The 27,293-nt window shown below is 41.0% G+C and overlaps 1 protein-coding gene across 1 annotated transcript; it reads left to right on the top strand.

Annotated features, from left to right (window-relative positions):
• Positions 1 to 696: 696 nt before the first annotated feature.
• On the top strand, positions 697 to 26,578 carry LOC104589071 (putative disease resistance protein At4g19520). Its single transcript, XM_088893761.1, has 10 exons — positions 697 to 1,781; positions 2,787 to 3,870; positions 3,955 to 4,233; positions 4,332 to 5,171; positions 5,990 to 6,646; positions 8,839 to 9,464; positions 10,519 to 11,602; positions 11,677 to 11,955; positions 12,055 to 12,888; positions 25,725 to 26,578. Exons 1-10 carry the CDS (start codon positions 1,318 to 1,320, stop codon positions 26,544 to 26,546), a joined length of 6,969 nt encoding a protein of 2,322 aa, XP_088749887.1. The 5' UTR covers positions 697 to 1,317; the 3' UTR covers positions 26,547 to 26,578.
• The last annotated feature ends 715 nt before the right edge of the window (positions 26,579 to 27,293 follow it).

The raw sequence follows: 27,293 nt of genomic DNA, 5'->3' as shown, positions 1-27,293 counted from the left end.
TATTTTTTGAAATTAGCAAATACTAACAATCTCCCACTATTTGTCATAATTAAAAAAAAAAAAGTTTTGAAACAAAAACATCCATTGGATTGAAACAAGTTTTTTTTTGAAATCAAGTGGCTACTCATAAAATAAAAAGCAACATATGTGTTATGAGAGTGCAAGATCAAATCAGTCATGCTTTCAATATCCTTACTAATGCCCAAGCAAGAGAGACCTACACTATTATATAGTGGTTTAGAAAGCCATCAAAGGCATCTCCAAATATAGTCACTAAACTTCATGTGTCAATTAGTTGATCAAACACGTCACTTATGCCAAACCATGTGGTCAAAAATGCTATTTTTAGCAAGCACTCCATCCGGTAAGGGCTTAATAGGTGATGTCCAATCACCATCAATGCCCAATTCATCAAATTTACATGGACAATTAAACTCCCAAGTGGGAAATCAAATGTGCACATTTATATTTCTGAAGAATTATAAAATATTTTAATCTTCAAATATTTCTAATATTATTTTAATCAAAAAAACAAGCAGAGATTCAATGGGCCAACATGTCATTTCCAAAAACATTCTCAACAGTCGTATCATTCTCCATTTTGAATACTATTTATTATAAATTTATCTTAATTTATTGTTCATTAGGCTCAAAAAGACTGTAAACCCGCCTAGGCCTGGGCTTGCAATTTAGGCCCCGGGTAGCGGCTGGGCTGGGACTGGGCCTAGGCACCCCTACCGTTTGGTGCTAAGCCCGGCCCGGCCCACGATCATTCCTGTACTGTAAGACTTGCAGGAAGACTGAAAGAGCTTTCAGCTTTTTTTCAAGAATTTCTTATTATTGGCTACAGGAAGAAAGAGGGGGAGAACGATCTTATTCAGTGCTAAGCCGGCGGTAAGCCGGACTCATTCATTGGCCGGAAAAGAAGAGAACATTTTTCATTTCTTTACTGTCTTTTTTTTGGTATTTACATTTCTTTTACTGTCGGAGACTGAAATTTTGAGAAATCGAGCGAAAAACAGGGTAGAATGCTTCGGGTCTTGAACGAGAACACATACACACTCATTGGATCACCACTCTTAAATAAATAAGCAAAAAAACAACAATTTGATATTGTTTTACATTTTTTTTTTCGTTGAGTTGTGACCTGAACTCAAAACCTGGCAATTGAAATAGTTAAGTGCATTAGTTCCAATTTCCAAAAACAAATCAAAACCATATATATAGGGCAAAGCAACGAATTCGCATAATCGCCTCAAGCCCCGTTCTATCCTGACCTCTTTCGATTTGCTGTGCTTTTTTGGTCCTTTTATTTCCATGGCTTCTTCGACCTGGACAGGAAACTACGACGTCTTCCTGAGCTTCAGAGGTGAAGACACTCGAAAGAACTTCACCGACCACCTTCATACCGCTTTGGTTCAAAGAGGGATCAACACCTTCAGAGATGATAAAGAACTTAACAGAGGAGAAGAGATCTCGCAAGAGCTGTTGAGAGAAATCGAAAAATCAAGGATCTCAATCATCGTTTTCTCTAAGAACTACGCTTCTTCTAGATGGTGCCTGGATGAACTTTCGAAAATCATGGAATGCAAGAGAACGCTGGGTCAGATGGTTCTGCCTGTCTTCTACAACATCGGTCCGAACGACGTCCAGCAACAGACGGGTAGTTTTGCAGAAGCATTTGCGAAACACGAAAAGAGTGAGATGGCGGAGAAGGTGCAGAGATGGAGGTCAGCTCTCACGGAAGCTGCAAGCTTGGCCAAGTGGGATCTTGGCGATGGGTAACCAACCCCTGCTCAACCTTTCTTTTTTCAGTAGATTATAAACATTTTTACTAATTATTTGTATTTAGAGAAAATTACTGTAGGTTGCCTTGCACTCGAAATTCTAAAGTCTGAACGTGTTTCCCAATTCACTACTTGAAATTTTCATTTCATAAGGAAAATTAATCAACCCTGCTTGGATCACTCAAAAAGTTTTCTGGGCTAAACCTGGGATCTCTTACCTCCATGAAACGAAGCTGAGATCTTTACTTGATTACTGATTGGTGACTAGTTAAGGAACATTACATGATAAAAGGGTTAAGTAAGAGGCACCTTGGACTGAATTTTAACATTCAGAAACTTTGATGGTTAATGAATCCACCAGCAAAGTTGTGATGACCGTTCAAGCCCTAGGTCATACATACTTCATAGAGGTCCTAAACCATTTTTCTCAAATCCCAACCAAATAGTGAAGAGGTTGACTTTTGAGATGCGGATGGTTTTAGTATGCTTTTAACTTTAAGAAACCTAATAGAAAGCTTAAAAAATGGGCTGCTTGAAAAAAGTGGTCTGGGCTGTTTGGGAGCTTCCTGCACATGATATGTTACCATGGGTGTGGGGTAGAAGAGTATTTTGGAATCAAGGCCGCAAGTTTGTTTGCCTGATTTGAAGAATTTCAACTACATCAGGGTCAGGTTTGGGTTTGGGTTCACTGCAATTTTAACAAATTTCCAACCCGACCCAAGTTGCATTCTTATTTGCAACAATATCCTTTTAGTCAAAAAGACAAGTTATGAATTGTGTGGGATAATGTGTCATGCTCATGCACATGAAGATCCCAAATAGCTTAGGCTGTTTTCCCTAACAGCCAAAGTTATCTTATCCTTCTTATCTGAGATGCTACATCCAAATAAGCTTCATTCACTTTCTATGCCTTAGATAATTCATTGATTTTTGTTCTCTACCATTGCTTGTTAAGCTTTTATTGTTATTAAATATTCTTAATTGGATCACAATTGGCAGGTATGAAGCAAAGTTCATAGGTGGGATTGTTAGAGAGGTTTCGACTAAACTAAATAAAACACACTTGGATGTGGGTGAATATGTAATTGGAATACATTCTCGTGTAATACATGTAATTTCATTGTTAAGTCTTTCTTCAAATGGCATTCGCATCATAGGTATCTACGGGATGGGAGGAATAGGTAAGACAACCATTGCTAAAGCTGTCTATAACTGTATCTATGAAGAATTTGAAGGCAGCAGCTTTCTTGAAGCTTCGGAGCAACAAAATGATTTACTTAAGTTACAAAAACAACTTCTTTCTGAAATTCTAAAGGAAAAGGACCTGATTAAGATAGGAAATGTTGACAGAGGAATCAATGTGATCAAAGAGAGACTTTGTAAGAAAAAGGTTCTTATTGTTTTGGATGGTGTAAACAACAAGAGCCAAGTAGATAAATTAGTAAGGGATCGTAGATGGTTTGGTAATGGCAGTAGAATCATCATAACAACTAGAGATGAGTTTTTTCTGAACTGGGTAAGAGCAGATGAAAAATATAAGGTTCAAACATTAAGCTTAAAGGACTCGATGAATCTCTTTAGTTTGCATGCTTTTAAGCAAGATCATCTTAAAGATGGTTATGAGGATCTCTCAAGGGATGTAGTAAGATATGCTGGTGGAATTCCTTTAGCTCTTGAGGTTTTAGGTTCGTTCTTATCTCACAAAAGGGAATGGCAAGATGTGGTGGACAAACTAAAAAGAATTCCAGCAGAGAGTATTCAAGAGAAACTTAAAATAAGTTTTGATGCCCTAGATGATAATGAGAAGTTCATATTCCTTGACATTGCATGCTTTTTCATTGGAATGGACAAAAACTATGTAAGTAGAATACTACTTGGTTGTGGTTTCTTCTCAGACATTGGGTTAAGTTTTCTCACTCGCTTGTCTCTTGTAAGTATCAATAACAAGAATGAGCTGAGAATGCATGATTTGCTTCGAGACATGGGTAGGGAAATTGTTCGTAAAGAATGCCCTGACTCTCCTGGAAAACGCAGCAGATTGTGGGATCCTGAGGATGTTCGTGTTGTATTGACAAGACAAAAGGTAAGAACAAGTATATGTGTATGTATATATACATGCGCCCTTGGGCTTGTACATTTCTACTTACCTGATTGGCTTTGTTACCAGGGAACAGAAGAAATTGAAGGTCTTGTAGTGAACTTTCCTCAGCCAGAAGATTCACTCTGGAGTTCTAAAGCATTTGCAGATATGAGCAAACTAAGGCTGCTCCAGCTGAATTATGTGCAACTCAGTGGGGACTTCAGACATTTTTCCACCAATAAGTTAAGTTGGCTATGTTGGCACGGATTCCCTTACAAGTCTATGCCAACCAGTTTTCATTTGGAGAATCTCGTTATCCTTGACATGCAACATAGTACCATCAGAAAAGTTTGGAAGGAAGCCAAGGTAAGCATACTGTATATTGTTTGTATTCATTTTTTATTTATCATATGTATAGTTGATGGAAATACAACTCCTTTTTCTTGGTATTTTTTGATCTACAGTTTCTCCGAAAGTTGGAAATCCTTAATCTTAGTCATTCCCATTACTTGAAGAAAACCCCTGATTTCTTGAAGTTCCCTAACCTCGAGAGGTTGATTCTTGAAGACTGTATAAGTTTGGTTGAGATTCATTATTCCATTGGGCATCTTGAAAAGTTGGTTTCCTTGAATCTAAGAGATTGTACGAGTCTTATGAATCTTCCAAACAGCCTTGAAAAGTCGAAATCTCTTAAACAACTAATAACACATGGATGTTCAAAACTTGGCTATGGCATCACTACATCACCAGCTCCAGTTTCAGGTTTACGCTTCTTAAAAAGGTTATTTCTTAGTTATTGCAATAGATTAGAAAGTTCAATTCCAGCCGACATTGGTAGGTTGCAGTCACTGCAAGAGTTGGATATAAGCTTCAATAAGTTTTGTAGCTTACCAGACCTCAGTCACCTTTCTCAGCTTAACTCACTTGTGTTGGATGATTGCAACAAACTTCAATCACTCCCAAAGCTTCCTCTGGGTTTAAAGGCCTTGCATGCAGATGGTTGCTCATCGTTGAGAACATTGTCAAATCTGGAGATCTTGTCCTCTTTGAAAGAGCTGCATCTTTGCTACAACAGGTTTTCTAGCCTCCCAGACAATATTACTTGTCTTTCTCAGCTTCAGGACCTTTGGCTAAGTTATAGCAGAAGGCTTAAATCAATCCCTGAGCTCCCACCAAGGTTAGAGAACTTGTGTGCTGATGGTTGTGAATTGCTGATTCTTAATAATTGCAACTTGGAATTTCAGACTCCTAAGTGGATCGAACCAATGCATGCTGATCATATGGCCGCAGAACACAGCGATCCGGTACTATCCCTCTCCCTTTCTCTCTCTGAATTTGATGGCTATGCTACGGGCTGTGGAACCAATAATAGTGCTCTACACCATGAAATTCAGCTAATCCGCTCTCGTGATAGGGTTGTTTAACCAATAATAATGCCCCACCTCAGCCATCAAGTGTATATGCTCCACAACCATTCCAATTTCTCAATTGGCACCCAGGGGTTATTATTAGTTAAACAGCTTCTAACACAGCTATCAAATGCAGCCAATCCAGACTCCACTGACACTATTAGGAGTTTGAGTAAACTAAAGTGTCATGCGGAGATAAGCCAAAATTTTCTTGTCTAGACCATATAAAATTTATACCTGTATCTATGTCTTCACTTTTTTTCCTCAACTTCTGCACTCCTATGAAAGGTGTCCCAATATCATATGTATGGGAATACCTATCACATACTGAATGGAAATGTAAATCCACCAACTGATGGTGGCTTGGTAAGTTCTCTGGCTGGTTGTAGACCCGGGTTGTGGGTTTATGAGTAGGGGGACAGGCTCTCCCCGGCCCCTTTTTTGTTGTGGAGACCTGATTAGCTGAATCTGATGGCTGTTTTGCTTTGATGGCTGTGGGATCAATCATTTTGCTCAACAAAATGACTGGTGTTGAACAAAATGACTGATTCATCCAGTAAAACAGCCATGATATTCAGCTAATCCGATCTCATTGTTGCCACATGCAGCCAATCCATGCTGCAAACAAAGAAGCAATTTAGGAATGAGATCTGCTGCCATCATTTCAATGTAGTTGTGCTACCTAGCTAATCCATTGATGAATCTCTGTGCAGGCTCGGGGACGTCCTCTTCCCTGTAATATATTTCTTCCTGGGAGAGATATTCCGGGGTGGTTCAGCAATCAAGAAGAAGGGTGTTCAGCAACTTTCATGATGCCTTTCGACAGGAAGGTCCGAGCTTTGAATGTATGCGTTGTTTATGTAGCCATTGCAGGAAACAGCTTGCGCTTCGATCCTGCTGCTTCCATACGTATCAGCGATTATACCACCGAGCGTAATTGGACCTACTCACAACGTGTTATGCTACCAGCAAACGGTGAGCGGCACATTTGGCTGTGTCACGTACCGCATAATAGCGACTGGATGCCTCCAATTACTAGTAATTCCCGCATTCGACCGGCTACCTGCTTCCGAAGCGGGCATCGATACGGCGTTGTTGTGGGCACGTCCAACAGTTTTCTAGTGGAGAAGTGTGCCGTGCAGCTCGTATTTGAGGGGGATAGCATTGCTGATAAACAGGGATTGTTATTAGTAGATGATAGACCATGGGCTGAGAGGATGAGGGTCGAAAATGGTGACAGGGCCGAGGCCCCAAGGGTGGTCAATTTTGCCCCTTACATCGGACCAATCAGGATACCTGTCCCTTTGCCGATAATAAAGTTGGTACCTGATGTGATCACAGATGCAGATTATAATTCGGATTGGCTGAACTGAACGTAATGCTCATATATAATGTATTTTATAGCTAGCGTATGGGGTGTTATCATTCGTTTTACAGTCCATTAAACAGCCATTTAGTTTACTAGTTAATGAAACCTTCTACAATGTGAATTATGTTTTTTCTCTTGTTGCCCAATTTCAAAAACACATAACCATCTGGTTTGAAAATAGATTGTTTCTTGAAATGAAAACACACAAAAAAAAAAAGAAAATGTTCTTGGATGTATATGGTTTTTGTTTTCAAAAACTGAAACCAAAAACATGTTATTGAATTTTTGTTTGTGTTTTTCTTTGAAAACAAAAGTAGAGTTCAAGAGGATGCCTTTGTTTTTCTGCTCTTTGATTAGAAAAATTAAAGCATTCATGTTCTAGAACATCCCCTAACTGTTTCAAGAAACTCCCTCAGATGCCTTAGGAATCTTGCACATAAAATAGAAAAGGAGTTTTAGACTTTGAAAGGCTTCTTCCCGTCTTCCTTTCCCCACACAATCTATATCTATCCATACACTATACTATCTATATCTATACTCTTTATAAAAGTGTGAATGGATCTTATTGTCTGGAGTTTTCATTGGACATAATTTATCCCTTAATCTTGAGCTATCATGGGGCAAATTTGTTTTTTAATAAAAAACATTAATTGTGACAGTAAACTAAATGAACAACATTTATGAACAAAAGCTCTAAGACCATATCTATACTACTATAAAAAGTGTTAACGAGAGATCTTCCCCTCTCTCTCTCTCTCATTGTAAGGACATAAACATAATTTGATCAACCACTTTTTTCTCCATTCAAATGCTTTTCATTAAGTCATATTTAATGTAATAACTCCCACTAACATTCATTAAATCCTATTTTTGAATTTCGTCTCTACACTTGTGAGGGCATAAAATGTAATTTGAACTACTACATTTATTATTAATTGGATGCGGATTGCAAATCCAAATTTGATTACATAAACACCTCATCCAAATATGTGATAATCGGATTGAGTTGTAAAGTTTAATTAAATAGGGACTAAATTCAAAATTGAGTATTTTATTCAAAAGAAATTCTACAATGTTCTTAATATTTTTAATAGTTGTGTAAATATAGAATTATAGATGTGTTCAATTTTTTTTATAACTTTTTTTTTTAATTTTTGTGTGTAAAAATAATTCCAATATGTCACACTTACTTTTTGTTTAATATGATAAATATGTGATATTATACTTGTGGCTAAATGTGTCTTTTGCAAAATTTATGTATTTTTTTCATTTATTATATTTTATTATTTATTTATTACATTAAAGTTTAACATGTTTGACCCAAAATTTAAACTATTGACCTTTTCCAAACAGTAAAATAATTTCATTTTTGGTCAGTTTTAAATTATGTATTTTATTTTCATTACCAATAAAAATAATTTGTGTTTACTGCACTTATTTTTTAATTGGATTAATAAAATTATCATAATCGTGTCTAATTTTCTACATTTTTTTGTAAATTTCTATATTTATTTCTATTTTAAAATTTTTATTACCTAAGTGTGCCTTTGTAGGTTGATCAATTTGATTCAGATGGTTGAATTGCTTAGCCACCACTTGAATTAAAATTAATTTTGTTTTTGAGTCAGTTTTAAAATATATGGATTTATATTATTAAAATTATTGACACAAATCTAATTTAATAAAGGAAAATGGGAGTTGATAATTTAATTACAAGAGGGGATTAAATGAGATAGAAATAACAACTTAAATTACATTTTCAATACTTACCATTAGATATGAACTAAATACACAATTATGGATATTTTAGTAGTCATTAAAACTGTAATAAAATGACTTTTATACCTTTCTACAAAAAGTAAAGAATAATTTTAATAAAAAAAATTCATATATCATTCACACTTTTATATATAAAATAATATAATATAGATAGTATAGATATACAGATTGGCTAGAGAAAGAAATGTGTGGAGAATGTGCGGGCGGTAATCCGGACTCATTCAAAGAAGATAAAATTTTTCATTTCTTTTACTGTCGGAGACTGAAAATTTGAGCAAAGCAGGGAAAAACATGGTAGACTGTTTGTACAACGATAACACACTCATTTGATCACCACTCTTAAAAATAAGCCAAAAGTCAACAGTTTAATATTGTTTTACATATTTTTAATTGTGAGCTGTGACCTGAACTCAAAACCTGGCAATTGAAACGATTAAAGGCATCAGTTCCAATTTCCAAAAACAAATCAAAACATATAGGGCAAAGCAACGACTTCGCAGAATAGCGTCAAGGATCAAGCCTGTTCTACCTCTGATCTCTCCCGATTTCCTGTGCTTTTTTTTTCCTTTTATTTCCATGGCTTCTTCGACCTGGACAGGAAACTACGACGTCTTCCTGAGCTTCAGAGGTGAAGACACTCGGAAGAACTTCACGGACCACCTTTATACCGCTTTGGGTCAAAGAGGGATCAACACCTTCATAGATGATGAAGAACTCAGCAGAGGAGAAGAGATCTCGCCAGAGCTGTTGAGAGCAATTGAAAAATCAAGGATCTCAATCATAGTTTTCTCCAAGAACTACGCTTCTTCTAGATGGTGCTTGGATGAACTTTCGAAAATCATTGAATGCAAGAGAACGCTGGGTCAGGTGGTTCTGCCTGTCTTCTACGACATCGGTCCGGACGATGTCCAGCAACAGACGGGTAGTTTTGCAGAAGCATTTGCGAAACACGAAGAGAGTGAGATGGTGGAGAAGGTGCAGAGATGGAGGTCAGCTCTCACGGAAGCTGCAAGTTTGGTCAAGTGGGATCTTGGTGATGGGTAACTAACCCCTCTGCTCAACTTTTGTGTTCTTAGTAGATTATATTAAAATGTTCACTAATTTCTTACTCGAAAGTTTAAAATCTGAACGTATTTCCCAATTCACTACTTGAAAATTAAGCAACCTTGCTCGGATCACTCAAAAATTTTTCTGGGCTAAACCTGGGATCTCTTAATTCCAAGAAGCGAAGCTGAGATCTTTACTTGGTTACTGATTGGTGGCTAATTAAGGGACATTATATGATAAAGGGTTAAGTAGAAGGCACCTTGGACTGAATTTTAACATCCAGAAACTTTGATGGTTAATGAATAATGAATATATCTTCCAGTAAGGTTGTGAGGAGCGTTCAAGCCCAGGGTTATACACACTTCATAGAGGTCCTAAACCTTTCAACTTTCAAATCTCAATGAAATAGTGAAGAGGTTGAATTTTGACATGTGCTGATGGTGGTTTTAGTATTCTTTTAACTTTAAGAAACCTAATAGAAAGCTTAAAAGGTGCTCTTGTGCTTTAACAGCAGAGCGATGGGGTGGGACTCAGAAAATGAAAAGAGATAAGGCACGGGACAAAATTGGGTACTAGCACTCAACAGAACTATGTAATTATTTCAATTTTCAAGTACTACTTAACATTCCATAATCTTCTGGGGAAAGTTTGGCTGTTTGGAAAAAGTGGGGTAGAAGAGTATTTGAAATTAGGTTCGCAAGATGGGTTGCCTGATTTGAAGAATTTCAACTACATCAGGATCAGGTGAGTGTTTGGACTCACTGCAATTTTAACAAATTTCCAACCTGACCTAAATTGCATTCTTATTTGCAACAATATTCTGTTAGTCAAAAAGACAAGCTAGGAATTAAGTGGGATAATGTGTCATGCTCATGCACAGGAAGCTCCCAAATAGCCTAGCCTGTTTTCCCTAACAGCCAAAGTTTTTCATATCCTTCTTATCTGAGATGCTACAGTCACTTTTTATGCCTTAGCTAATTCATTGATTTTTGCTCTCTACCATTGCTTGTTATCATTAAATATTCTTAATTGAATCACAATTGGCAGGTATGAAGCAAAGTTCATAGATGGGATTGTAAGAGAGGTTTCGACAAAACTAAATAAAACACACTTGGATGTGGGCAAATATGTAATTGGAATACATTCTCGTGTAATACATGTAATCTCATTGTTAAGTCTTTCTTCAAATGGCATTCGCATCATAGGCATCTACGGGATGGGAGGAATAGGTAAGACAACCATTGCTAAAGCTGTCTATAACTGTATCTATGAAGAATTTGAAGGCAGCAGCTTTCTTGAAGCTTTGGAGCAACAAAATGATTTACTTAAGTTACAAAAACAACTTCTTTCTGAAATTCTAAAGGAAAAGGACCTGATTAAGATAGGAAATGTTGACAGAGGAATCAATGTGATCAAAGAGAGACTTTGTAAGAAAAGGGTTCTTGTTGTTTTGGATGGTGTAAACGAATCGTGCCAAGTAGATAAATTAATAAGGGGTTGTAGAGGGTTTGGTAATGGTAGTAGAATCATCATAACAACTAGAGATGAGTCTTTTCTGAACCGGGTAAAAGTGGATGAAAAATATATGGTTCAAACATTAAGCCCAGAGGACTCGATGAATCTCTTTAGTTTGCATGCTTTTAAGCAGGATCATCCTAAAGAAGATTATGAGGATCTGTCAAAGGAAGTAGTAAGATATGCTGGAGGGCTTCCTTTAGCTCTTGAGGTTTTAGGTTCACTTTTATCTCACAAAAGGGAATGGCATAATGTGGTGGACCAGCTAAAACGAATTCCTCAAGCTAGTATTCAAGAGAAACTTAAAATAAGTTTTGATGCCCTAGATGATAATGAGAAGTTTATATTCCTTGACATTGCATGCTTCTTCATTGGAATGGACAGAAACTATGTAAGTAAAATACTACATGGCTGTGATTTCTTCCCAGAAATTGGGTTGAGTATTCTCACTCGCTTGTCTCTTGTAAGCATCAATTACAAGAATCAACTAAGAATGCATGATTTACTTCGAGACATGGGGAGGGAAATTGTTCGTGAAAAATACCCAGACTCTCCTGAAAAACGCAGCAGATTGTGGGACCCTGACGATGTTCGTGTTGTATTGACAAGACAAAACGTAAGAACATGTGTGTATGTGTGTGCATCTTTGTGCTTGTACATTTCTACTTACCCAATTGGATTTGTTACCAGGGAACAGCAGAAATTGAAGGTCTTGTAGTGAACTTTCCTCAGCCAAAAGACTCACAATGGAGTACTAAAGCATTTGCAGATATGAGCAAACTAAGGCTGCTCCAGCTAAATTATGTGCAACTCAGAGGGGACTTTAGACATTTTTCCACCAATGAGTTAAGTTGGCTATGTTGGCACGGGTTCCCTTACAAGTCTATCCCAACCAGTTTTCATTTGGAGAATCTCGTTATCCTTGACATGCAATATAGTACCATCAGAAAAGTTTGGAAGGAAGCCAAGGTTAAGCATACTTTTGTTGGTTTTCATTTTTTATTTATATACCAAATGTATATTTGATGGAAATGTAATTCCTTTTTCTTGGTATTTTTTGATCTACAGTTTCTCAAAAAGTTGGAAATCCTTAATCTTAGTCACTCCCATTGCTTGAAGAAAACCCCTGATTTCTTGGAGCTACCTAATCTTGAGAAGTTGATTCTTGAAGATTGTACAAGTTTGGTTCAGATTCACCATTCCATTGGACATCTTGAAAAGCTTGTTTTCTTGAATCTAAGAGATTGCACGAGTCTGATGAATCTTCCAAGTAGCCTTGAAGAGTCGAAATCTCTTAGACAGCTTATAATATCTGGATGTTCAAAACTTGGCTGTGGTATCACTACATCACCAGCTCCAGTTTCAGGTTTACACTTGTTAAGAAGGTTATGTCTTAGTTACTGCAATACACTAGAAAGTGCAATTCCAGCTGATATTGGGAGATTACAGTCATTGCAAGAGTTAGATCTAAGCTCCAATGCATTTTGTAGCTTACCAGACCTCAATCACCTTTCTGAGCTTAAGTTGCTTGTGTTGGATGATTGCAACAAACTTCAATCACTTCCAGAGCTTCCTCTGAATTTGAAGGCCTTGCATGCAGACAGTTGGTCGTTGAAAACATTGACAAATCTAGAGACATTGTCCTCGTTGAAAGAGCTGCGTCTTTGCTGGAACAGATTTTCTAGCCTACCAGTCAGCATCAATCGTCTTTCTCAGCTTCAGGAACTTTGGTTAAGTAATAGCAAAAAACTTCAATCAATCCCTGAGCTCCCACCAAGGTTGGAGAACTTGTGTGCCGATGGTTGTACATCGATGATGCGTTATAATAATAATTTGGAATTTTTGACTCCTGAGTGGATGGATCGACCACATGCTGATCACAGAGCAGGACATGGCGATATGGTACTCTCTCTCTCTCTCTCTCACCCCGGGTTAGCTGCACATGTTGGCTATGTTAGAGGCTGTTTAACCAATAATGCTAATCTTTACCGCCCATTTTGGTAGCAATTTTTGCTTCCAACAATCTTGATTAACTGCAGTTGACGGCCTGTGTAGAGGGTTTACATCAGCGCCCCACAGCACATCCCAACCTTGTATTGGGAAATCGGAGATGATAAATATGGGAGATGTTCCCAATGCACGCTGAGATGTGCAGGTGGGGTGACAGTGGGGCGCTGATGTGATCGCCTGTGTTTTCTTTATGTGAGTATCACATATTTCATCCTATAATCACATTACTCGATGATCATTTGTGACCTAACCCAACTTGACTTGGACTAGCCTATGATCTTGATGGTGTAACTTGAACGCATGCAAGTTGCACCCCACCCACCAGCGTGGGCATCTATTTTTTTTTTTTTAATTTTAATTATTGTTAAAATGGACATCCAATTAATATTTTATCAGAAATTGGTTTAGGCTAAAACAATATTTTAAAATGGACATCCATTAATTACCATGCATGTCAAGGATATTTTTGTTAGAAGATGAGTTAATATTCTATCTAATTTAGCAGAAACAAATTAATATACACTAAATTAACTTAATCAACCTTCAAGGTAAGGTAATTATAAAACGTTATTAATGTAACTAACATAGTGGATTTTTAAGAAACTTAATTCTTAGGCCCCATTTGTTTAACGGTAAATTAATTCTTTTATTTTCTACATAAATAAGATAATGACCATTTTAGCCACAAAAATCTATTATTATAAGGGGTATTTTTGTCTGATTCAAGTATTGACAACTTTTCCAGGAAAGTTATTTACCCACCTAGGAGGTAGGTATCACTTATCCGGATAAATAATACCTAGGAAAATAGATTTTTCCTAATCTGATTGACTAACTTTCCCACCTCTCAAAATCTCAAAAATAAATGCCCCTTTATTAGTAAATTACTGTTAATAATTTAAAATAATAATTATTAATAAAATTTTACTTTTTTTATTAATTATGTTAATATTTACTGTTAATAATTAATTGGTAGTAAAATACTCTTAATGGATCTCCCTATTCGTTAATAATTAATTGGTAGTAAAATACTCTTAGGGCCCAGAAAACCGCCATATACAAAATGAAAATACAATGCTTCATAGCAGGATATCGAAGCACTGTTGTCACACTGTTTTAAGATCCACTCTACGACGGCAACGTTGCCGGAAAATGGTGACTGGAATTGCTAAAAAATATCAACAATCGAATTCAGAAACGTTAAGAAGAGAAGGCGAAGCTAATAGGATAAAATAGATACATTAGACTATGGTCTGCTACGAATTAGGTCCTGCAATAGAACTGAAAGAACAAACTATCTAAAGAATATAAAAACTTACAGATTGCTTTCTTCAGGAGTTATAAAGTAGAGAATGAGTGTCTATCCTGGGACATCTTTGAGAGTTCTCCTTGGTGTCAATTTTTAGAAAAAGAAATGGTAAAATATAAAGACGGCATTACCTCTCCCTTTCTCATTGAACTTAGAACTCTGTTGTGTGTGTGTGAGAGAGAGAGAGAGAAGTGGATGGACGGACCCTTTGCCAATTGATGGTGCATGATCTGGAAGCTTCTAGTTGGAGAATTGTTTGGACGTACTTGCATGGTGATTTGAATCATTTTGTAAAACAAGGCTCAGAGAGACTGGGGTGGAAGACCCGGTGAGGCTGCTCCAATACTTAAGTCAATACTCTATTGTATTTGTGAGCTAGGTATGAATGCTAGAGAGCTTGAGTGCAAGTAATCGTGCATACCTTCGCCTTGAGGATTGATGCCCTTATATAGTTGGGTAGCCATGAATCTTACGAAAAGGCTCCAGGATCTCCGGGCTGCATAGATAAGATCCGTTCTATTTTTGAAGGAGAGCAATGCTCTAGTTGATAAGGTTTATAACTTCCCTCCGGTTTGGACGGAGTGAAGATGAGCCCTGTTATTAGATGTCGTGATCCCGAGAGATTCGGAGCCCGTTGGGAAGCTTCTAGAGTTGATTATGTGGCACTTTGGTTCCTTGGCCCCAAACTAACTTAGGTGCCGAGGTGCCTTTATGCTGAGATGACTTTATGCCGAGGTGCTCAAGTTTCCAAGCTCTCGAGTTACTAACAAAGCTTCCCTTGTTGAATTGTCATCCTACTCGCTGATTACATCTACGTGTACCTCGGTTGCTAGGTTGAGGCAAATCACCCTTCATCAATTGCCCCCACTCCCCGTGCCAGGGGTCGTAACCCCAGTGCGGGGAGTTCACGGTCAACGCAAGTAGGTTGACCTGATTTCTTCTTGGTTCACCTCTTAGTTTTATGGTCGGACCAATGTAACTCATGTGGCTTAATCAGAAAAACCAGATCGCGTGTTGGGGATGCGGGTTATTAACTCCGTAGACGCCAAAAATCGTGCTCAATCGAAATCTTCCTTGAGGGGAGTGCAGTCAATTTTCACGAGAATCGTAGGATTGTGTCAATCTGAATCATCAGTTCCTGGGTATTGTGGCTATAAATAGGGGGACCCAGGTCCCATTTCCTTCATCCTTCAAAGTGCATTTGAGAGTTGAGGTCGCGCATCTGTTCTTCATCTCGTGTCTTGTATCTGGGGTAGTTTACTTCCTCTTTTGTTTTACGGTGAATTCGCCTTGCCCTGCCCTCTTTTTTACTTCAAGTTCGTTTGTTTCCTTTTAATCCGTTATGTCTAGCCTTAGTTTAGATAGCCTTTTGGATGGGGGTGGTGGGTCTTCTAGGGCCGAAGTGGGCACCTCGGCTTGAGCCATGGACTTTCATCCTGCCAAGGTGGGTACCTTGGGGCAGGAGGTGGGCTCCTATCCATTTGAGTCGGAGTCACCTCGGCAAGAGCACGTGGCTTCTAGGAGGTTAACGTCCACTTTGCATCGAGGTCGTCAATCGGATAGCTTTGGCCCATCCTTGATGACAACAGATAGGCTCTTGTTGTTGATAGCTCGGTACAGGTTACCCAACACTTTAGTGTATAGAATCCCCTTAGGCAACTTTCCTTGGGAGCACGGTCTTAACATGATCGTGGTATTCGAGGAGTAGCTCATAGTCGGGTTGTGCTTCCCACTTCATTCTTTCATAGTCGAGATCGTCAAATTCTTTGACTTCGCCATAGACCATCTCCACCCGAACTCCATTTGCAACATTGTAGGTATCATCTCCCTTTCCATAACTATAACCAACCTCTTGACCTTGCCATTTTTTCCTCGATCCTTTCTATCAAAAAGAATTCGACCTGTGTTCTACCCGAGCACAAGCAAAGCTATTACAGGTCTCCTCGCCCCGGGTACAAGTTGTTACACGAACTCCCCAACAAAGTTCCGGCTTGGAAGAGACATTACTCCATGGTCCGTAACGCGAAAGGATGGCCTTTTCCAACTCACTGGAGGCCTGCCATCTAGGACCCTAGCATTAGGATAGATAAACAAGTTCGGGCTTGGACGAAGCTTGGCCTGAATTTCAAGGACTTTGTGACTGAGGAGAAGCTCGTGCAAGCCGGCCTAAGCCCTCCCGGTAGGTCACCATTCATCGTACTTTTTCCTTGTTTTATTTTGCTTTGATGTTGCATCTGATGCAGTCCGTTGCCTTTTACAGTTATCATGGCGGACTTCTCCACCGATGAGCTCTTCAAAGGCATGCAGAAGGGAAAGAAGAAGAAGAGGGCCTCCAAGAAGGCTTGCATTCATGAGGAGGTTCCCACCTCAGACGTCGGTGCCACCACCTTTGAGCCCCCGACCGATGCCGAACAACCACTAGTAATCGACCTGGTCGAGGAGGACCAAGATAGGGCTTCCCCACTTTATTTGCTCGAGGAAACTACATCTTCCAAGGCTTAGGGAGCTCAAGCAACTGCCCCATCGGGCAGTGACATCCCAGCTTGGAGCATCTTGAGTCCGAAGCTTGGTTTCCTCAAGAGCAAAGATATAGTCTTCGCCGAAGAGGCTACTCGGTGGGCCGAACTATCGACCGTTCAACTCGAGGAAAGAGCGGTGACACATTGCCTGGTGGTACGTACTCAACCTTTGATCACTTTATACTTTGATTTTTCCCCAATACTTATGTTTTGTTTCTTCTTTTGTCGGGTGAACTCTTCGATCCACACCTTGGTCTACCAGTCTGAGACATACTTGAAACAAGCTCTTGTATGTGCAAAAATTTTTCTAAGTGTTGGTTATCCCGAAGTGTCGAGCTAACGAGTTGGGCTCTAAGTAGGAATAACTCGGTATTGCTGTATGCCGAAGTGGATAGACACTATAGGGTATATACCTGACCTGTCTATGCGTGGGCTACACACTTACCCATGTCGAAATGACTTTTTTTCTTTTTGCCTATGCCGAAGCGACTAGGACTTAATGAGTATGCTTATGCCGAAGAGGCGACTAGAACTTATTGAGTATGCCTATGCCGAAGAGGCGACTAGGACTTATTGAGTATGCCTATGCCGAAGAGGCAACTAGGACTTGTCATAGTACCGAGGTTTTCTGTCAGTTCAGCAATGTGGCCCTTAGGCTCTGGAAGTGACTCATAGCCCTCTCTCCAGCTCCAAATCCTTTTGACTAGTTTGATGGTCCCATGGACTTGGAAAAAATTTTACATCATGGACTTATAAGTTGTACCTTCTTAGGTTGTTGACGTTCCAGGCTCGAGGTACCTACTTCCCTTCCATGGTTTCGAGCTCATGTGTGCCTTCCCCAAACACCAATTTTACATGGTACGGTCCTTCCCAATTTGGTCCGAGCTTACCCACACTTCGCTCAGGTACCATAACCTTCCGGAGAACCAGGTCGCCGATATGAAACCGTCGCTTATTGACCCGAGCATTATAGTACCGAATTACTTTCTGCAGGTATGTTGTTGTCCGAATATAGGCTAAGTCTTGCACCTCTTTTACCGAGTCCAAGTTGGTGCGGAGCTCGTCATCGTTTGCTTCCTCATCATAGGCCTCAAGTCACAACATGGGTACCTTGATCTCTGTCGGGATAACCGCCTCTGTACCATACGTGAGGTTAAAGGGAGTTTCACCAGTTGCGGTCTTAATAGTAGTTTGGGGGGCCCAAAGGACATTGGGCAGTTCATCTACACCAATCCCTTAGCTCGGGCCAGGCGAGCTTTCAGTCTACGAAGAATCGCCCTATTGGTTACTTTTGCCTATCCGTTCGCTTGAGGGTGTGCCACCGAGGTGAAGTTTTGTTGAATTCCCATCTCGGCACACCAATTTTGGAACTTGATATCTTCGAACTGCTTTCCGTTATTGGATATCAACACTCGGGGTAGCCCAAAGCGGCATACTATGCTCCTCTAGAAGAAATTTTGTATGCTACGAGCTATAATGGTTACTCGGGGCTCATCTTCCACCCACTTTGTAAAGTAATCTACGGCCACAACCAAGAATTTCTTTTGCCTGGTTGCCAGTGGGAAAGGATTGACGATGTCGATTCCCCACTACGTGAAGGGCCACAAGCTAGTAAGGTATTTCAAATCGGTAGTAGGTTGATGGTGGATATTGGCATGCCTCTGACATCTGTCGCACTTCTTGACGAGCTTGAGTGTGTCTGCCTTCATTGTGGGCCAATAGTAGCCCTGCCTTTAACACCTTCTGTGCGAGGGCTCTGTCCCCAAGTGTCCATCGCACAGGCCTTCATGGGTGTTGCGAAGTATGAGCTCAGCTTCTGAGGGACAAAAGCAACGCAGGTAGGGGAGTGTTAAGGATCTCCTGTACAACCTTTTATCTATGAGGACGTACCTGGTTGATTGATGCTCTACCCTCCGAGCTGCATTGCGTTCTACAAGTAGGGTCTAGTGGAGCATATAATCAGTGAGTGGGTCGATCCAGCTCGATTTTGCTTGCAACATAGGAGCAACCTCTTCTGCCCCCCAAGAATGTTGGGCCGAGGTAAGTCCTCTATATACACAGTTCGCATATTGTTGTCGCTCATGCTCGCTAAACGTGATAAGGCACAACCTCAGTGTTCTCGGACCTCAGAATTTGTCTGATGAAATAGGAGCTGAAGCTAGGCAGGATCTCTCTGATTTTGACTAGGTAAGCTGCCATAGTTGGGTTGTGGGCTTCATAGTCGCCAGTGACTTGATTGATCACCAGTTGTGAATCACTACACACGATAAGGTGTTTTGCTTGCACTTCCTTTGTTAAGTTCAACCTGGCAATCAACGCTTCATACTCCGCCTCGTTGTTCGATGCCTTGAATCCAAACTAGAGAGCATACTCCAACTTCACCTTGCTTGGGTTGTACAGAATCAGTCCTGCACCGCTTCCTCGCTAATTGGATGAGCCGTTAATGTGGAGGATTCAGGGCTCCTCATCCCAGGTCGGTACGACTTTGACCGGGTTCGGTGCTACACTAGTTGACGTCTCCGACGTGTGAGCGAGCTCAATCAATTCAGGGGCCGACGTGTTGAACATGCACTCTACTACGAAGTTCGCCAAGGCTTGGGCTTTGATTGTTGGTCGTGGCTCAAACTGGATGTCGTACTCGCTCAGCTCGATGGACCACTTCGTTAATCTTCCAGACACCTTGGGCTTGAGTAGAATCTGCCTTAGGGTTCTATTGGTGAGAACAACAATAGTGTGGGCCTGGAAGTACGGGCATAGTTTTCGGACTACTATGACCAGTGCATATGCTAGTTTCTCGATCTCCGGATACCTAGTCTCTGCATCCTGCAAAACTTTACTAACCTAGTAAACGGGTCATTGGACTCGATCTACTTCCTTGATCAGCACCAAACTAACTATTTCGTCACTCACGGAGAGGTATAGTTTTAATTCGTCCTCCTCTTCAGGTCGAGTTAAAATCGGTGCGGTACTTAGGTACCTTTTCAACTCATCAAAGGTGAGCTAGCACTCTTCGGTCCATTTGAAATTCTTGCTATTTTTTATTGCTTTGAAAAAGGGTAGGCATCGACCGCCGACTTAGACATGAAGCGGCTTAGGTCAGCTACTTGGTCAGTCAGCCTTTGAACTTCTTTTATTTTCTAAGGTGGTCTCATATCTAAGATTGTCTTTATCTTTTCTGGGTTGGCTTCGATGCCGCATCGGTTGACTATGTATCCTAAGAATTTACCCGAAGTGACTCTAAAGACATACTTATGCGGATTTAATTTCATATTATATCTCCTTAAATTTTGAAAAATGTCATTTAAATCATTTAACAAAGAGTTCGAAAACTGGGTCTTCACGACCATTTCATCAACATAACATTCTATTTTATTGCCGATCTACGGCTCAAAAACTTTATTTACAAGGCGTTGAAATGTTGCCCCAAAATTTTCAAACCAGAGGGCATAATTTTATAATAGTACAGCCCAAGCTCAGTTACAAATGCAATCTTATCTTGGTCAACAAGGTCCATCCTAATCTGGTTATAACCAGAGTAGGCGTCTAGAAAACTCAGCAACTCGTGCCCCAAGGTCACATCTAATAGGCGGTCAATTTTGGACAGTGGGAAGCAATCTTTCGGGCAGACTCTATTCAGGTCGGTGTAGTCAATGCACATGCGCCACTTCCCATTAGCCTTCTTTACCAGCATCGAGTTGGTGACCCAATTCGGGTAATGGACTTCCCTAATAAAGTTTGCGGCGAAGAGCTTCCCGACATCTTCATCGACCACCCACCACTGCTCTAGGGTGAGATTGCTTTTTCTTTGTCTTACTGGCCTAACTAAATGGTCCACATTAAGTTTGTGAGTTGTTATTGTAGGGTTGATTCTGGGCATCTCCGCCACAGACCAAGCAAAAATATTTAAGTTTTTAAGTAAAAGGCTTAAAGTTGAGTTCGAAGTGGTTCTCTAATTAAGGCACTGATCCGAAGAGTTTTGGTCGACTCGGTCTTGAACATCGGTATGTGGGTCATTTCTTCTATCGGAGCAGCTCACTCCCTGGTGTAGTTCATTGGTTGCTTGAGCTCGATGTCTTACGCAAACTTTGCCTTTCCTTTCAGGGAGGCCATATAGCATTTTCGTGATTTGAACTGGTTACCTCACACGATCCCTACACCGTACTGAGTTGGAAATTTCATCGCTAAGTAATAGGTGGACACTATTGCACGTAAGACGTGTGTGATAGGGTGACCTACTATCGCATTGTAAGGAAACGAAATCATGACCACTTGGAATGTGTGCTCAAACCGTGCAATGTTCGGCCACGTGCCTGCCTCCACAGGTATTATGACTCAACCAAGAGGCCTAACCTCTTTGCCGCAAAACCCTATCAAGGGTGTATCTGTTGGCTTTAGGTCGCTCTGTTGCAACTGCAATTTGTCGAAGGCCTCCTTGAAGAGTATGTCTGTTGAGTTGCCTGAGTCCACTAAGATTCGTCTCACCTTGAAGTCGTTGATTCTTAGCTTCGCTACCAAAGCATCATCATGCGGGTACTGGATCCCGCGTGCATCTTCTTCGATGAAATAGATAGGTTCATCGAATTGAGGTATCTTTGGAAGATTCTATTCCTCGTGTTTCAACTCACGGACCGAGGCCCTCCCGATTGCTGATGTACATCCTGCTATGATGGACCCTCCGGTGATCATATTGATCACTCTGTGAACTGGCCTCTCCTCTAGTAGCTACCAAGGTGGCTGCTCGTTCTGCCTGCTAGTCTTGGGGGCATTCCTCCATTGGTCCCCCTGATGATCCCCCTGTCAGTCTACCTACCCCCTCTCCTCTCGCATGATGTAATTCTTCAGGTACACGCGGCGGATAAGCTCTTCAATCTCGTTGCGAAGGTTCCTGCAATTTTCCATGTTGTGTCCATGATCTCGGTGGAAATGGCAATAGACATTCGAGTTTCTTTTTTCTGGGTCTCCCCTTAGCCTGAGCGGCCATTTAACAAATGAGGAGTCCTTGATGGCCATTAAGATCTCTCATCGCTTAGCATTCAGAGGGGTATAGTTCGTTCTCTCTATTGGTGGAGTCCTGGAATGCCGACCTGGCTTGTGGCCGCACGAGGGGGACTTGCTTCTTGACTTTCTTCTTCTCCTGCTCAGGGACTTACTTTTCTTTCTTTTTTGCCCATTGTTGCTCATCCCTTCATCCTCTTTCCTCTTTTCAGTTGGTGGATTATCAATCTTCTGGTTAATCTCCTCCTCGAAACCGATGAACAGGTCGGCCAACTTAAGGACGTCAGTGATATTTTTCAGTTTGTTGGCTACCACATGCAACTTGAACTTTTTGTGGGTGATCCCCTTCTTTGCTACAGTAAGACGTACTGCTGGATCGAGGTCCGGTATCTGTAGACAGGTGCCGTTGAAGTGCTTGATGTAGCTTCTGATCGATTCTCCCTCCTTCTGGACCACGTTCAAAAGGCTCTCCTGTGACCTCGGGCATTTCTTGCTGGTGATGAAGTGCGCAGTGAACAAGTTTGCGAATTGCGCTTAGCTCTTGATGGAGCCCGATGCGAGGTTTCTATACTAGGTACGGACTACTCCCTTGAATGTGGTGGAGAAGGCCACACACATGCAGGATTCGTCAGCCCCAGCTAGGTGCATCTGAGATTGAAAGGAATCCACGTGATCGTTGGGGTCGAACGACCCATCATACTTATCTAGAGGTGGGATCGTCTTTCGACATTGGGGCCGCTAGGAGCTCGGGGGACAGAGGGGATGATTGGCTAAGTAAGGGAGGTGCAGTCTTTGTCGCTATCGAGCTTACTTCTTCTCTTTCTTTAACTCATTCTACTTGTCGGCTGGGCTTTACTTGTGAGCTGTTTCTAGCTGAAGAGCGACGAACCTTGCGACGTTGCCACTATTGCTTCTTCACCGGGTCAGTGTTGGTGTTGTTGACCCTAGTTTGATCCGGTACCTCGACCCTAATTCTTTCGTGCTCCCAAACATTGTCGCAAGGTGGGTCTGGGTTCCTTCTTTCCAAGTTCTCTTGGTTGTGGAGTTTGCGCCGGCTACCATGGAGCACTGAAGGGGCTGGCCTCGAGCTTGGACCTCTGGCCCCGAGCTAGTTATTATCTCCCCGCGACCCATCGTTCTCCTGCTGGGAGTGTCGCGGCTGGTTAACCCTATCGAGTTGGCTGACCTCAGGCCTATTTCTCAGGTTTCCTTGTGTTTTCGTAGGAATGTGTTGACCGTCCCTCCTCCCACAAGGTGGAGTTTGGCCCCTGGGAAGCACTAGCACCTGCAATGTCCTCTCACCCTGATGGGGGATTGGTGGACGTTTTGGCTAGTTCTGGGCTGGTTCTAGTTCTGCCCCTGGTGCAACCCTGTGTGTCAAGGTGGAATCAACTGCTGGTTCAGCTGCAGCGATGGAAACTGTTGTTGATATTGCTGGTACAGATAGCACTGTTGAAATTGCTGGAACTACTAGACCTACTACTTCTAGATCTATATCGCCCGGACATACTGGACAAGGTCATGGAACTGGGATTACTCGACTCCATGGGGGATCATAGATGGCTCTGAGAAGGTCGTGTGCACCGGGGGGAGCGGGATGCTCACTTGTGGGGTGCCCTGTGGTATAGACAGTGATGGGACCCCTAAAGTTGTGAGGGGAATAGTAAACTGGCCGATACATACTGTGGGGCCTTGAGGAAATGTTGATTGCTGATCTTGCCCCCAGTGACATTCATTTCGATGCTTTTCTCAATGTTGCTGGAAGAGTCCATTGAAGTTGGGGTGGAGACTAAAGCTACAACTAAGATTGGGATGATCTTTCGATCGATTCCCACAGACAACGCCAATTGAAGGTGCGTGATTTAGAAGTTCCTAGTTGGAGAATTGTTGGAAGTACTCGCGTTGTGAGCTGGATCAGTATGCAAAACAGGGCTCAAAGAGACCGGGGTAGAAGACCTGGTGAGGTCGCTCCAATGCTTAAGTCAGTACTCTGTTGTATTTGCGAGCTAAGCATGAATTCTAGAGAACTTGAGTGCAAGTAATCGCGCATACCTTCACCTTGAGGATTGATGCCCTTATATAGTCGAGTAGACGTGAATCTTACGAAAAGGCTCTGGGATCTACGGGCTGCATAGATAAGATCCGTTCCGTTTTCAAAGGAAAGCAATGCGCCAGTTGATAAGGTTTATCACTTTCCTTCGATTCGGGCAGAGTGAAGATGAGCCATGTTATTAAACATCGTAATCCCGAGAGATTCGGAGTCCGTTAGGGAAGCTTCTGGAGTTAATTACGTGGCACTTTGGTTCCTTGGCCCCAAACTAAATAGGGTGCCGAGGTGCCTTTATGCCGAGATGATTTTATGCCGAGGTGCTCAAGTTCCCGAGCTACTGACAAGGCTCCCCTTGCTGGCTTATCATCCGATTGGCTGATCGCATCCACGTGCACCTCGGTCGCTAGGTCGGGTTAAATCACCCCTTATCAGTTACCATCAAGGCATCAACCGTTGATTGTTATTCTCTATTACAAACAAAAATAGTAACCTGGGAGTGATTTCAAAAGGGAGGTTTGCTGCAGTAATTGTACCCGAATTGATTCTAAATCCATGTAACCCCTGAAGAACATAAAAAGAAGAAGAAGAAAAAAATTAATAGTTGAATGTAAAATTGTTGAGAGTGATAAAGGGGCGGAGCCCATATTTGAGGTTTGTCGATCTTTTTCAGACTAATGAACTGGGTGTATCCAACTTGACGTGTAAAACCGAAATAATACAACAAAATAATTAATGGAAGGTTAAATGATATGTTGACAAAGAGAATGGGGCAGAGCCCTGTTTTGATCACTCGGGATTTCTTACTCCACTCTCTACCTGTTATGCATTGAAGTCACACATCTCTATTATGAATTGAGAGATGTGTGGCAGCAATTCATGGTGGGTAGAGAGTGGGGAGGAAAAGTGAATAGGCTTTTGATGTTTAAATAATTCCTTGGATATTGGGGAAATAAAAGAATATGGGCATGTATAGTGGGCGCAGGCTGGGTATGTACTATATAATTTAAAATGTATATAATTATAAGATATATAATATATGTATGTATTAATTATATTATTCATGAGCATCCTACTCTAGCTATTCATTAAGCAATATCCTGGGTTTAAGGAGAATTTTTATTGAACGCTTGGAGGGAGGAGTCTTTGGCCTTCTTAAATACACGTGAGCCTCTCTTTTCTGGTTGATGTTGTCTTGATTTGGGGTTAACCTTGACCATTTCATAATCTTTAACCCCACCATTTTATTGAAGTGGTCCCTGTCAGAGGTTAATGACCCTCCTTTCTGTGCCTATTGGTCTGATCGTTGGCGTTCTCTCTTTTCTTGCTTTTATGCTTCATGGATTGTAAACTTAGAATTTAGGGGGTGTTCTTTTTTCGGATTTTTTTTTTTGGGGGGGGAGGAATTGGGAAAGTTTATTTTTTTTCTTGTCGCTTATCTGGGTAAATGATACCCATCTCTTATGTGGATAAATAACTTTCTCACCTAAGAAGAAAATTGTCAGTACTTGAATGAGACAAAAAAAGCCCTTTTTAATAATGATTTTTATGACTAAAATAGTCATTACCTTATTCACATAAAAAACAAACGAATATGGGTAAATACACTTATTCGGGTAAATGTTTCCCAGGGAAAACTTACTTTATGTTTAATGAAGGTAAGAAGTCATTACCTTATTCCCAGGTAACTGCATTTACCTGAGTAAATAATTTATTGAAAAACGAACAGGCCTTAATTTATGTTTAATGAATTGCCTTCTTACAAATGATTTTGGTAGCAGATCCGGCCGGGCTCAATCTAGGCTCAATAACGTAGATTTTCTATCTAATCCACCGATAAACTCTTCTTTGGGCACAGGAACTTCCTCGCCCCTGTAATATATTCCTTCCCGGGAGAGAGATTCCAAGTTGGTTCAGCTATCCGAAAAAAGGGCGTTCAGCAACTTTCACGGTGCCTTTCGACAGGAAGATCCGAGGTTTGAATGTATGCGCTGTTTATGCCACCGCCAATGGAAACACATTGGATTTTGATTATGCTGCTTTCATAAGTATCAATGATAAAACCGCTCAACGTAGTTGGACCTACAGACAGCGTGTTATGCTTCCGGCAAACTATCGACGTCACATTTGGCTATGCCACATACCGCATAACAGCGATTGGATGCCTCCGATTCACAGTAAATCCCGAGTTCAACCCTCCACCTGCTTCCGAGGAGGGAATCGATACAAAGTCCTCGTAAGCACGTCGAACAGTTTCGTAGTGTTGAAGTGTGCGGTGCAACTAGTATTTGAGGGGAACAGCAATGCCGATAGACGTGGATTGTTATTAATCGATGATGTACCATGGGCTGAGAAGATAAGAGCCCATGATGATGTAGATGCGAGATGTCGTGGTAGCCCATCTGACAGGGGCGTGCCCACAAACAATGTCAAATGGGCCCCTTACATCGGCCCAATCACAATCAGGCAACGTGTCGCTTTACCATCAATGTTGCTCATGCATCCAGATCCTCCCTATGATGATCTAATAGAAGCTATAGACCACGAACAAGCCAACAATCAAAGTAAAAAGCAAACCAGTCACTGTTTTGAATTTATAACAGAAAGCAATTGTGCCCGTGTTTTATTGGGTATTATAACAAGATGCTGCGACCATACAGATCCGACCTCGCCAAGATGAGGTGGATTTGTGTGTGTTTGTGTGTTGTTTTAGCTAGATTCTGAATGAGTAGCTTATCAAAAAAAAAAAACTAGATTCTGAATGAGCAATTGTAGTAATTACTTTCTTACAAAGGTGATTACCCAGATACTAAAGCCGATTATTTCTTGGCCTCTTACTCTTATGTGGAATATCTTCACTTCGGGTAAGCATATCACTAAACAATAGAATTGTGGCACAAGACTGTGCCCTACAAGACTGTATGATGGTAGAGTTCAAATCAGCCCTACAACGTCCCACAACACATCCCCGCTGTGTATTGAGAACATCTCCAGATGATGACTAGACTGTGCCCCACAAGACTGTATGATGGTAGAGTTGAAATCAGCCCCACAACGTCCCACAGCACATCTCCGCCGTGTCTTGTGAGGGGTTGATTTGATCTCATGATCGTATGGAGTGGGATTTTGTACTTAAAATGATTGCAGCTTAGTTGTGAACTAATTTATAGGTGCATAGCCTATTCTTATAGGATCCCATGTTTCCCTTTATATCCACAAAGGGGATTGATACAAGGTTGTCCCCTCTCCTTACCTTTTCAATCTTAGTTTTGATGTTTTTTCTTGCTCCTACTTAAGAAAATGTCAGTGAGCTCTCTCAAAGGATAAAGGTTTGGTAGGGGAACCTATTCTCTTAACCACCTTTTTTCGCAGATGATATTTTGATATTTGGGTGGGCTTCTATCAATGAGCTTAATAAGATTAAGGA

This window comes from Nelumbo nucifera, chromosome 8 (genome assembly GCF_055504915.1).
Source record: "Nelumbo nucifera cultivar China Antique chromosome 8, China Antique-T2T, whole genome shotgun sequence".
NCBI classification, from domain to species: domain Eukaryota; kingdom Viridiplantae; phylum Streptophyta; class Magnoliopsida; order Proteales; family Nelumbonaceae; genus Nelumbo; species Nelumbo nucifera.
This window is presented reverse-complemented; position numbering and strand designations above follow the sequence as displayed.

Excerpts from the sequence above, each read along its gene's own strand:
- LOC104589071 (XM_088893761.1), top strand. The coding sequence starts at position 1,318 with ATGGCTTCTTCGACCTGGACAGGAAACTACGACGTCTTCCTGAGCTTC. Across the intron at positions 11,956-12,054 it reads AAGTTTGGAAGGAAGCCAAG|TTTCTCAAAAAGTTGGAAAT; the intron begins GTTAAGCATACT and ends TTTGATCTACAG. Across the intron at positions 12,889-25,724 it reads GAGCAGGACATGGCGATATG|GAACTTCCTCGCCCCTGTAA; the intron begins GTACTCTCTCTC and ends CTTTGGGCACAG.